The sequence below is a fragment of the Xenopus laevis genome, chromosome 4S (assembly GCF_017654675.1).
Source record: "Xenopus laevis strain J_2021 chromosome 4S, Xenopus_laevis_v10.1, whole genome shotgun sequence".
NCBI lineage: Eukaryota > Metazoa > Chordata > Amphibia > Anura > Pipidae > Xenopus > Xenopus laevis.
In genome coordinates, this window is record NC_054378.1 from 55295850 (window position 1) to 55308913 (window position 13064).

Here is a 13064-nt window from a genome sequence, read left to right on the forward strand (position 1 = left end):
ATACTTAATTTACAAGATACATACATACAGCCTAAAAGCCAATGAGAACAAGTGTGCATAGATATGGTAACAGCCAGCATAGATCCAACTTAGTTGATTCATTAAGGTCTATTTTAGGGAAAATGAAGGCAAGTAATAAATAATTCAAACTGCAGGAAGCCTTTCATTGTGTAGCCCTTTTCTGCAACTGCAAGAAGTCTGTCACTGATTTTCTTCCTTGTGGCACTACAGGAGTCCTGTGTCTCCGCTACCGGGGGTATACTATGATTCGGCGTGCCTTCACCCAGGGTCGGTACAGACTACACTGTAATACCCTTCCCTGAGAACTTCCCTGATCCGCAATCACACACACAGTGGAAAAGTTATTTTCAAGACAATGTACCTTTAAATTACAGTGATATATAAAGCCTGCCATCCAGGAGTGACTTCATAGAATAATGCAGATGGTTTTACTGTATATCTGAGCTTTTGAGGGGAATCCTAACTTATGTGGCAGTTTCCTGAGAAGGACACCTTTTGGCTTTCCGTGCCCTTGCTCTTCAGAGCCCTGACACGGGTCCCCTTTCCTTCAGCACCTTAAATAAAGGGTAATGTAAGAGGCTGCCGACCAGAACTTAAGAATCTCTCCCAGCCGGAGCTTGATGGTGTCCCTATTGCCATGTGTCTCTGGTAACTTTAACACGTACCCCTTCTAATGAATTCCATAATACTTCCAATAGCTTTCTAAATACTTTCTAATAGCCCATGCTTAAAGGGGTACTTCACCTTTGAATGAACTTTTAGTGTGAGGCACACATGATGTTGCAGTCATTGGGAACCACTGAAAAGGGAAGATTTTATAATGTAGCATTTACACACGTTACTAGTTCATGTAGCAGATCCAAGCCAGTGATGGGCGAATCGGACCCATTTTGCTTTGCCAAAAATTTGCAAAATGGAGAAAAATATGTCAAATGCATTGAAGTCTATGGGCGACAATTTTTTTTTGACATGCAACAATTTTTTCATCCATTGGAGACTCATCGCTAATTCCAGCACATATAGATTTTTATCAGGGTACACCTAATGATTCATCTACTGACAATTAGGTATTTTAATTATACCTCCCAACATTTGAAAAATGTAAAGAGGGGCAAACACATCTGCTGCGCCTAACATAGAAAAATGTTTTTGACCACACCATTTCATGGCCACATCTTCTAATTTCCATGTCCGTTTTACAAAATTTGGCAGGTTATGAAAGTTTGAACATATTTCTGGGAATTTTGTGGCCATGTTTTAGCAAGTCTCAGTTCTCCCAAGACAATGGCTTATCTTATTAGTTACAATTATATCTTTGATTATCTTAAATTGTTACAAATGTATGTATGTGCAGCTGTTCAGTGCTGAAATTCAGAAACCCGGGAGTACGGGCTGAGCTGTGAAAATCGGGACTGTCCTGCAGAAAATGGGACAGTTGGGAGGTATGTTTTAATGAAGTATACTTTCAAGAAAAATGAGATTCAAAATAGGCCCTCGCATTTCAAGAAAACAGTGGTCCAAATGGCCCCACAGGCCCAATAAATAGTGACTGTCTATGGCATTTTACAGCAGCCCCTCTGGTATTTGACAGAATCTGCAGATTGCCAGTTCTGGACTAGATACTTTAATAAGAACATCTGTATATATGTTTTTATGGTGCTTTATGTCTGTTTGTTTCAATGCACTTCAGTAAATAAACCCTTATATCAGTGGTGTAACAAGGGGGGACTGGGGCAAACAACAGCTTCAACCTGCACACACACACCCCTGCTCATGTGCAAAGATTTAAAGTATAAAGCTTGCTACAGTATGCCAGTAACATTTCCCAACTCTCTAATTAATTATTTTTGAGTTAGAATTAGCTTCTAATTTTTTGGGACATCCTACCTGCTTATTTACCCTCCATCACAATCAGATTTTAATTTTCAGTACATGTATATAGTATAGTATATTTGTATATATCTCTCAGTAAGCTGTATTGTATATAAAATATACTGTATATAATTATATAATGCATACAATAAACATATATTTAAATCTTCCATTACAAGGTTGTTGGAGATCCTTGATATCTGCAGACTATGATGTGGAAGTTGTTATACACATTAATGAAGTCAGAGATTCACACAACCTATTGTCAATTATAAAGATTAACCCCCTACTTACTATATATTTAGGACCCCGGGAGAGGTAGAATTTCAGCCAAGAGTTTAATTTTTTATAAAAAGACTGAGCAATCTAGGTGGTATTGCAGATTGTCTTACAATCCTATACTAAAGGTTTATTTTAGCAGTAGACTTAAGGTGACATGGTCCCCCTGCCAGCTGCCATGATAGCGATCTTGTCTAGTGATCTATTGCTTCAGTCTGTGACTTTTGTTAAAGGGGTGGTTCACATGTAAGTTAACTTTTAGAATGTTATAGAATGCCCAATTCTATGCAACTTTCAGTTGCTCTTCATTATTTCATTTTTTATTTATTTGCCTTTTTCTTCTGACCCCATCTAAAAAAACAAGTTCACTGTAAGGCTAAAAATGTATGTTATCTCTACTTTTTATTACTCATCTTTCTAATTAGGCCATCTCCTATTCATATTCCATATTTTTAGTGAAATCAGTGCATGGTAATTTGGACCCTAGCAACCACATTGCTGAAAGTGAAAGCTGGAGAGCTGCTGAATAAAATGGTAAATATCTCACAAACTACCAATGATAAAAAATAAAGACCAGTTGCAAATGGTCTCAGAATATCACTCTCTACATCATACTAAAAGTTAATTCAACCCCTTCAATCTAAATTAACATACAATATATATATATATCCACCAACCCATGAACAGTTATAAAATTAAGTCAGCAGGTTATAGCAATGGTTTTCTGATGGAGAAAACATTTGAATAACTTATTGGAAATGCATTTCCCATACAAGCAAGAAAAAGGACTTTTCCTGACAGTAATAGTTCATTTAGCTAGAAGACTTTTTTTACTCATGTTAGCAGCTTGCCAAATAAATGTGGACCTGAATCTCACTTTTTTCCCATATGGTGGTCTCTCTTCCAACTGACATGGAAGAAAAACGCCAACACTAAACACAGTCTGCTGCTTTGAAAAACTTTATTGAATATTATAAGTTTAGTTATAGATCACATGGTGTAACTCTGCAAAATCAATAAGGAGAATTAAAAAAATTATATAAAAGAATCTGTGGGATTTACTGTCTATCTTGCTTGTTCATAGGATAATGCATGAGCACAGTTCTTATGTCATACCAACATTGCACTGCTATGTTTTCATTCTTCCATACCAGCTATTTCCTCCAACTGTGCTTGCGTGTGAATGGACTCACCTTGATTAAAACATATGGCTTTAGGAATCAATGCATCTCTTTTGCATCAATTCTGTCATGATTTTAATCAGTCTCCACAATCATATTTTTGTCTTTTCTCAGTCTTCCATTCATTTCCTCGTCAATTAGATTTTTTTGCTGCTCAAGAGAATCTCTTTTCTTTGAGTCACGGATTTGTATTTCCACTGTGGGCTGAATAGTTCTCTCTTCAGATTGCATATCTTTTTGATATAAAAGTTCAGTGATTGAATGCTCTCCTGGTTCAAGAAATACTTCATTATGCTTAATTTCTTCATTGTTTTTTTCCTCTTGGTTTTCCACTTTTTTTTTGTGACTTTGGCTCCCTATCTCATCAAATTCACTTTTTATCTTTTCATTCTGTACCTTTTTTTCTAAATCCTGATCCTCACCTTCATGTTGAGACTCATTATCATTTTGGATCTCGCTTTCCTGAGGTTGTTGCTCTGTATGCAGCAATTCTGACGCTTCGTGTTTAGACTCTATGACATCATCCTGGGACACTTCATACGTTTTCTCTAAGCTTTCATCCCATGACTCATTTTCTTCATGTTGGAAGTCTTTATCGTTATTATGATACACCAGCTCTTCATGCTGAGACATCACTTCATTATGCTCAGACTTTAGTTTTTGTACTGGTGGACTAAATCTTTCATCAGTTTGGGTCTCTCTTTCCTCGGTTTGTATCTGCTGATCCTCATCAAAAGATAGCTGTCTCTCTTCCACATTCTGATTTTAATTTGTGTATGATGCTGCTCAGTCTCAACATGTCTGTCCTCATCAAGTTGGGTATCAGCTTTTACGCATGTGTTTAGCCCCTTTTCTGTGGGTTGAATGTCCATGTCTATCTTTTCAATAACTTCTTTTTCATCAAATCCTGTATGTTTATATTCAATGTTTACCACACTCGTTGTATCTTCCATAATTTTCCCCTTTATTTTCTCCATTGGATCTGTTTCTTCTGAAGTCTTGTTTAGGTTTTCCCTAACTGTAGGAATTTTTTCTATTTCATATGGGGCTTCTGTTTCCTTTATCTCTTTTTCTGATTGTAATTCACAGAGACTCTGTTTTTTAATGGTCTCTTGCTCATTTTGTTCTTCCCAGATAGCTTGCTGATTGTGTTCACACCCATAAGATTGAAAAGTCATGTCTTCTGTTGAGTGGAAATGCAACGCCATCTCAGACTCAGTCTCCACTTCAGGCTGAGGCTTGTTCAAATACTCTGTCTTTTTATGTTCTTGCATTTTCTTTTTTGTATATGGCATATCTGCAATCATCTCTGGTTTATTTTGTTCTTCTTTAGGTGGTTGTATCTGCACCAGTCCTAGAGATTGGCCTTCAGTAACAATTTGGTGTGTTTGTTCTTCCAAACTCAGGCTATTATCTGCAACTTTTCCATTAAAGTTATCTTTGCACTGGACAATGTAATTATCAGTGTTGAATACTCTTGAATTATTGCTGCCTATTTCATCACCCTTCATTTCATCTTCTTTATCTTGGTTTTGCCATCCCTCTACACATTGATCTGAATTGTCATTTAAACATTGGCCTATGCCAAGATGTCCATTTTTCTCAGATTTTGCATCTTTAATTTGCTCACATTCTCTGCTTGATCCAGTTTTTATATCCTTTTCTATGTGTTCCTGGTTTGTTCCCCTCAATTGTATCTCATTCTGTCCACTTTGTATTGCTATTTCATTAATATGCAAATTTTCTTCTGTTGTTTGTAACCTGGCATTTAGATTTGTCCCATCTTCTAAAAGCTGAACAGTGCTTTCATCATAAATAGGTTCAAGTTCATTATTTTCAGACATAATTGATAGCTCCATTTTTGCATCATTGCAATGTATGTCTGCATGGAATCCTTGTAAATTGGACTTTCTTCACTAAAGGTCTTACTTGCGGTTTCCAAATCATTTTCTCCACACTCTGGTCTTCTGCACATTTCTTCCTGGGCATTGGTTGGAGCTCTCCCTGAAAGGGAGCAGCAAGGCATGGGGTTACCATGTTGCTCAGAAGCCCTAAACAACTGCTTAGTCAGTATGAGATTTCCCTAGAGAACCACACAATATTCCTGATGAAAACTACACACATAGAAATATTAAAAAAAAATAAAACCCCCCTCCCCAAAAAAAGCAATGGCACAAAAACTTACTAGTGTACCAGAAAATATGATAAAGACCGTTATGATTTTTTATTACAACAGGAATTAAATTTGTATTCAAATCAATAATTTTTTTTTACCACTTTTACCTAAACCTTTTATGACCATGAAGCTGTAGGCTGCTCTTGCAGTTCACATGTCAAAAGTCACAGTGAAACTGTAATTAAAATATCTTTGCAAAACATAAGGAACACACATCTGCATAATGTGTGGAGTTTATTAAATAAATCTATAATTTGTATTTTTTTCTTTTATATTTTTGTTTTAACTGTGAAATCTTGGACAAAATGTACATGCATGAACAATATTGCTCATTTGTCTATATGTAGATCACCTTGTCTATCTTGATCTGTTTATTGTCTAAGCAAAATTATCAATTTGCATTGACATACTAGCTTATTCTTTCCCGGAAAAGAAACTTTAATGCAATGTGGCTTGTCTCCTGTTTGTAACGAAAATGTAAAGAAAGTAATGACAAGTTATGAATTTATTTCTGTTATTATTTTTCATTTTTAAATATTGCTATTATATTATGTGAATAAAATTCCTAAAATTAAGCTTTAAAATCAATATATATATATATATATATATATATATATATATATATATATATATATATATATATATATATATATACGGCAGGCCTCTGTCAAAACAACCAGGAACAAAGCATAAATTGTTAATTAAAGAAATATGTATGATGCTGAATGCTATGTGGAGAGTATTGGGTACAATGTTGGGACATTATATAAACAATTATATTTGGCTGCAGGTTCTATTAATTAGCAGGTTAGCATCATTTAGCATTACATAGTAGCATGATTAGCATTGTATTTATTTATTTATTGAAAGATAAGGATAGAACAGTATAAGAAGTAGACCCTGTGAATGATGGAGACCTTGGAGTACCGTCATTGCTGATGTTTGACACTAACCACTTAGCATAAATCAATAGTTTGTGATGATTTAGGGCTGGGACACACTGGGCGATTTGGGGAGATTTAGTCGCCTGGCGACTAATCGCCGCGACTTTTCTCCCCGAATGCCTCCCCTCGCTCTGCGCCTGGCTAAAATGAAAAAATTGCCTGCGCTAATCACACGCGGCGATTCGTTTTCCGAAGTCGCCCGAAGTTGCCTCACGAGGAAACTTCGGGCGACTTCGGAAAATGAATCGCCGCATGTGATTAGCGCAGGCGATTTTTCATTTTAGCCAGGTGCAGAGCGAGGGGAGGCATTCGGGGAAGATTGGTCGTGGAAAGTCGCGGCGATTAGTCGCCAGGCGACTAAATCTCCCCAAATCGCCCAGTGTGTCCCAGCCCTTAGTCAGACATCTAGGAGGAGATCATCTTCCTCAGATTTTGTGGCTGCCTGCTGAAACAATGTATATATGGAGCACAGCCTAAATTATGTTGTGAAATGCAACACTAGAAATGGGCTTACCCAGTTCTTCAAACATATAAGCAGACAAAAACCAGGGCAAACTCAAAATGTATTGATTTATTGCAAAAAAATTTACATCTTTTTCAAATGACAAATTAAAAAAAAACTTTTTGTATCAATAAACATTTTTGAGTGTGCCATGGTTTTTTTTTTTCTTCTTTTTTGTAAACACCTGCTGCAGCATCCCTCTTACCTTCCTCTTCAGTATCCATTAGTGCTGGAGCTGTGCACTGTCCTGTTTCATCTGCATGGCTATCCACATCTTCTAAGTCTTCCACAAGCAGATTATCATCAGGGCTGGGAGGCAGGATACAAACTGCACAGGAGAAAGACAGCCTACATTTGCTTTAAACATTCAGAAATATATTGAACAACAGACAGTTCAATGTGTGCACAGTACTTTGGCCACACCACAAAAAGGATAATGTACACAACTGCACCAAAATACAATATAACACAAATTAGCTCTTACTCTGCTAAATGGGCACCATGATATACCTGTAAATAAACACCAACAGTAAAATCAGAAGGTTTAACACACACAAATCAATGTAATTAACCATTTTGAATTCACTTACTAATGAAACCCAATATTGTGTCATTCTGTGGTTCCTCTGCATTAAATTGGTTTAACCGGACTGCACATTTTGCTCTCATATGTATATTTATTTATTTACATATAACAAGCAAAGCAGAAACTATGATGTGAACATTTTCTTCATATACACACACATGTAGTGCCCCACAGGCCCTCTAGAGAGTTCCACGTGTACAATATAATGTGACATTCAGTGAAAACATGTAATAGCAGCTAAAGAGAATGTATCTGCAGTAAGCAGTCACTGGGGCTCATTTATAAACAGTGGCCAAATTTGCATCTGGCCAGTAACCCATGGCAACTATTCAGATGATTGCTTTCAGTGGTCAAGCTGCAGCTGTCGGAAAAAAAAGCTAATTACTGATTGGTTGCTATGGGTTACTGCTCAAGTGCAATGGTTGCCCACTGTTTATAAATGAGCCCCATTGTGACTTTACTTGCGTTGCCGCACTTAAAATATGCATTTTGAGTTTTCTAGCAATCTTACTGTACTATTCTCTCCTCATAATGGGGTGGTGAGCTGCATACAGGAATGAGCTTCTATTAGCTCCAGTGGTGGAGAGAGGAACTTTCAGCAAACTGGGAACCGAGGGGCCCACTAATCACTATTTCCTCATCCCCTATTTCTTTTTCCCTTACTTCTAAATCAAACCACTATATCTTAGCACTGTTCTCTGTAACTGAACTTCTTTCTCAAACATGTCTACTTCAAACAATCTTATCCACCACTTTATTTTATTTAATATTTATAATTCCTTTCACACATTCCCTGTTTTCTATTACTATATATATATATATATATATATATATATATATATATATATATATATATATATATATATATATATATATATATATATATATATACCTATATTAGCCATCTTCTCTTCACTCCTATATACTGCTCGCTATGACCACTCACTATCCTCTCTCTTATTAAGTTGTCCTACCAACCTCGAAATGCTTTTTATTTCTCTTCCCTTCCCTCTTTACTTTCTCATGTAGTTCTACTTCCAATCTTCTTTCTTTTCTCTTTGTTGCTGTTGTGAGTAAAGGCCTGTGTCAAGGTGTAGTGCTGCTTCCCTACTCACACTCATAGGATGGGCAACCCTTGCCCATGGCTTAGGTTTTAACTATTAACAGAATGTTAGGTCAAAATATTACAAATTACAGCAGCGTAAAGCCTCAGATTTGCCATTTTATTACACAAATCAATGACAGACACATTGCTACACAGAAGACTCCCCACACATATTCACTGCAACTCAGTTACAACATTTATATTTTATTTGGTATTGTCACTACAAGTAGATAAAAGTACTTGCAGATAGGCAGCTGACTACACACAGTAGAATAATAATAAAATAATGTGTGACCCAATTCTTTAGCCACATATTCACTACGTCAATTGATGCAGGCCCATGTGGGAACCCTGGAGCTAACGCCACCTTATGAAGTGCCAGTAATCCCAAGGTTTATGTACTAAAACAGAGGGTTCTTCCAGTGGCATAACTAGATGTTAATGAGCCCCACAGCAAAATAATTTGAGGGGTCCCCAAACTCTCCAGAGGTTTTTCTGTTTTACCAATATATATTACAATTACTCATTAATAAGGGCCTCATTGGGCCCCTATACTTCCTGCCCCCCCCCCCTGCAGCCACAGGGTCTGCTTCCTCTATAGTTACGCCCCTGGGTACTTCTCTGCCTCTTCTTGCATACAGTGTATAAAAGGTTCAGCACTTCTTCAAGCAATGACTTGAGGTCACTTGAGGTTGCCAATTCCAAAATGGTTGTTCCACATGTGAATGTGACTGCACCTTGAATAAATACTTGGAACATCCCACTTTTGCATTTAACAGGTACAGACTCCTTTTTCTCTATATACAGCAGACCCAGGGTTCCCCTTCGTCAGTGGACACATTTGTGCAAAATAAATAACCAAAAACAAGAAAGTGCAAGGAAGTGCAAACCTATAGAACAGAGAGTCGACTTGAGGGTCTTAAACTCCCATCACCGCACTGGCCACCCTGCTGTACGGTATGCCTAAAGAGGTAGACCACTTTCTTTCCCAAAGTACACCACAAATAATGACTTTTTCTTAATTTTCTTTCATCAATGAATGTATCAACCAATGGACCAAATTGAATCACTGTATTACAGAGTCCAAGCTTACAGAGCAGCTACTGGTAAACACAACACTGGAAAATAATAGTAATTTTTAAAAGCTTAAATTTAGGGAAAAAACAAAATCAAATATATAAACCTGCTGAAAAAGTTATTATTTGTGTAATACATCACAGTTGTGCTGTTTGTAAAGGAAATCTCTCTCTTTAATAGAAATAATAGAAATCTCTCTCTTTAATAGAACTAGCCATATTAATATTATACTGTTTTAAATTATAAGTACTGTATTAATTCATAATAGTGATGGGTGAATAAATGAGCTTGGTACGAATTCGCAAACCTCCTGCGAAAATTCGCTGGTAAAAATTCGCCTGGCGTCGATTTCCGATTTTCACAATTTTTTCGTGAAAAGGATCGAATTGCTCGATTTTATAGTGAAAAGGTTCGAATTGCTCTATTTTTTCGTGTGAAAGGTAGAATTTCATGATTTTTTCGTGAACTTTCCGATTTCACAATTTTCGTGAATTTTGCGGGAAATTTTTTGTCGAAACGAAACGGGAGAGATTCGCCCATCACTAATTAATAATTAAATAACATGTGTGTCTGTCCATTTGTCCAAACAAAAGAGAAAAGATACATTTCTTTTGAGTCAGCTGGAAACCAAGTAGGAATTAATTAAGCAAAAGTTTATATTTTTTATGCATTTGTGTCTTTTTCAACCTCAGCTGGCCAATTTATACTGATTCATTTTTTTTTTAAATACAGGTATGAGCAAATGATCATATGACAAAGGATGGGAAAGACCCCTCCACTTGTGGGAACCAATCTCCTCCCACACACAGCAATGAGAAGCATCAGAAGATTAGGTGAGCTGCCTGAAATGACTTATTGTGATTCCTCTGGAAAACTACATTCTAAGTGGTAACAACACAGAACTTTGATCAGGCAATTAGGTTGAAAATATTTGAGTAAGCGTATGTCTTCTTGTGTATGTGACATAATAGATTGTATCTATGCGAGGTAAATGTATAGTCTTCTCCAATGCTAAACGTATTAGCAGGTTGAAAATAATGAAAAGGTGATTCAAAGTACAACATGAAATTGTTTGGTATGAGTAAAATATGTTATTACAGTGACTAGAAACATATTTACAAAATATTTCATCTTTCCAGACTAACATGTTTTCTGAGAATCCTTCTTAGAGGCAACATTGTTTGATGCATTTTGATGTTTTAAAGAAATAATCACTACTTGTAACTTAAGCACAATGGCGTAACGATGCTAATCAAATCCCCTAAATTCAAGCATTCCCCAATATTGCAACATTAACAAAGTTAACAAAGTTTTAATAATTTTGATTACAACAGCTACCACATTATTAACTGAAATGTGAGCAATGGGCTTTGAGCTATGAATTCTGTCATGGACAGAAGAGCATATTGTTTAGTCTTCATTTAATTTCAAATTGTACAGTCAGTACTACAAATATTCTCTACATCAACTGTCATCTGTCTTATTGTGTCTCTATCCAAGCTGGGCAATAGGAGGGAAGTGTTTCCAGTGTCTTCTTTTCCATTTGTTTCAGGGGTATCTTTAAACCCCACTCCCCTCTGAAACAAAGGAGAAAAGAAGACAATTAATAGAAACTCCAGAGCTATATAACCCCCTTCCCTTCAGTCCTTAATAAAAATAGATCTAGTCATCTGACTCTATAATGGCCATATCAACTGAAAGTTTTCACTATAAACACTGGCAGCCACTCAATTGTGTGAGCGAGGGAGTAAGAGCTATGGATCATGGTCTCAGGGCATAAAGACACATACTGTATATGTATATATATATATATATATATATATATATATATATACACACACTCAAATTGACTTATTCATTAACTGATTGAAATCCATCAAGTAAGCACTGTAATGATTTCATCTCATTTCATTGCAAATTAGATTGCAATCAGCAACTTGTGTTTCTTAGAAGATCTGATGAACTCAGGACTGCCATCAAAGGGAAAGGGGAAATAATTGGTGGAAGTCCTTTGAGGGGCCAGACTGCCATGAAAAGAGCGGGGCTGACAAAAAGGGGCTTTGTTTAATGCAATGAATATCACAATTTCACTTGGTCTGATATAAGTATTGCATCTATAATGTACAGTATGATCCGTACAAGTGTCTGTGTCTATATTCTCCCCAACATTGAGCATTATGGTCCGGAATTCTTTCCAGTGAATTTCCCAAAAATAGCTTTGTGTGTATCTGCAATCATATGATTCCATTCAATCTCAATCCATCTGTCAGGAATGAAAATATCACCTGTTGATGCCTCTTATTTTTGTGTAAGGTGATAGCATTGGCAAACCTTAACATAAAAAGGTTCAACTGCTCTTGCTTGTATCATCCAATCTGTTGGACCATGGGCATTGCCCTTGGCCCCCTGATATTGGGGCCTTGGGCAATTGTCCTGTGTATATAATATATAGTGAATAAAGTACCCCCTCTTGTAAAATATAAGGATATTATAAGTTACCGAGGAGTTTCATGACCATATAAAAACATGAGGCCGAAGGCCGAGTGTTTTTATACAGGTCATGGAACTCTGACATCAGAACTCACCGTTTGACATCAGAACTCACCGTTTATAAGGATATAATTTACAAGATATTCATGGCTTTTGTGTATTATCTCTCTCTCTCTCTCTCTCTCTCTCTCTCTCTCTCTCTCTCTCTCTCTCTCTCTCTCTCTCTCTCTCTCTCTCTCTCTCTCTCTCTCTCTCTCTCTCTCTCTCTCTCTCTCTCTCTCTCTCTCTCTCTCTCTCTCTCTCTCTCTCTCTCTCTCTCTCTCTCTCTCTCTCTCTATATATATATACATACTTTGACTGATACCAATAGTGAAGCACACAAATAACACAATATTTCAGGTGCTTATAACCTGGAAAACACAGAGCCAAATCCTCATTCTGACCTCTGCTACATAACAACATCCATTCCCCCCCACAATGTGGCACCTGTTCACAAGTAACACATATCGTACATATGAGAGGTTAGAACAACCACTTACTTTCCTCCACTGGGCATAGGGTGATGGTCTGAGAATCCTGCCAGAAAGACAACAACCTGTCAGAACATTGATTTACACTATATACAATTGCGCACATTCAAATGCAATGGGAGATAAGAGGGGCCATTTACACAGGCCTATATTCGTGGGCAGGCCACAAAGGCCCAAGCGTAGGGGAGCAAAGATTGGGGGGCAGCATGCCACTCTCGGGCCGCATCTTTACAAGGTACTGGACATGAGATTTCGACAGCAGTTTCTCTTTCCTGCCCAGACCCTAATGGAATGGATTTAG

General features: G+C 37.0%; 1 protein-coding gene across 3 annotated transcripts in view; it reads right to left on the bottom strand.

The window, feature by feature from the left end:
- The window catches only part of cngb1.S (cyclic nucleotide gated channel beta 1 S homeolog), a 69337-nt gene that overhangs the window by 37612 nt on the left and 18661 nt on the right, over nt 1–13064 (bottom strand). For all 3 annotated transcript variants that reach the window (XM_041561258.1, XM_041561257.1, XM_041561256.1), the window contains exons 16-17: nt 12773–12809; nt 7181–7303 (exon numbers count right to left, since the gene is read on the bottom strand). In XM_041561258.1, the coding sequence (XP_041417192.1) occupies nt 7181–7303; nt 12773–12809 (160 nt within the window). The remainder of the gene's footprint in view (nt 1–7180; nt 7304–12772; nt 12810–13064) is intronic.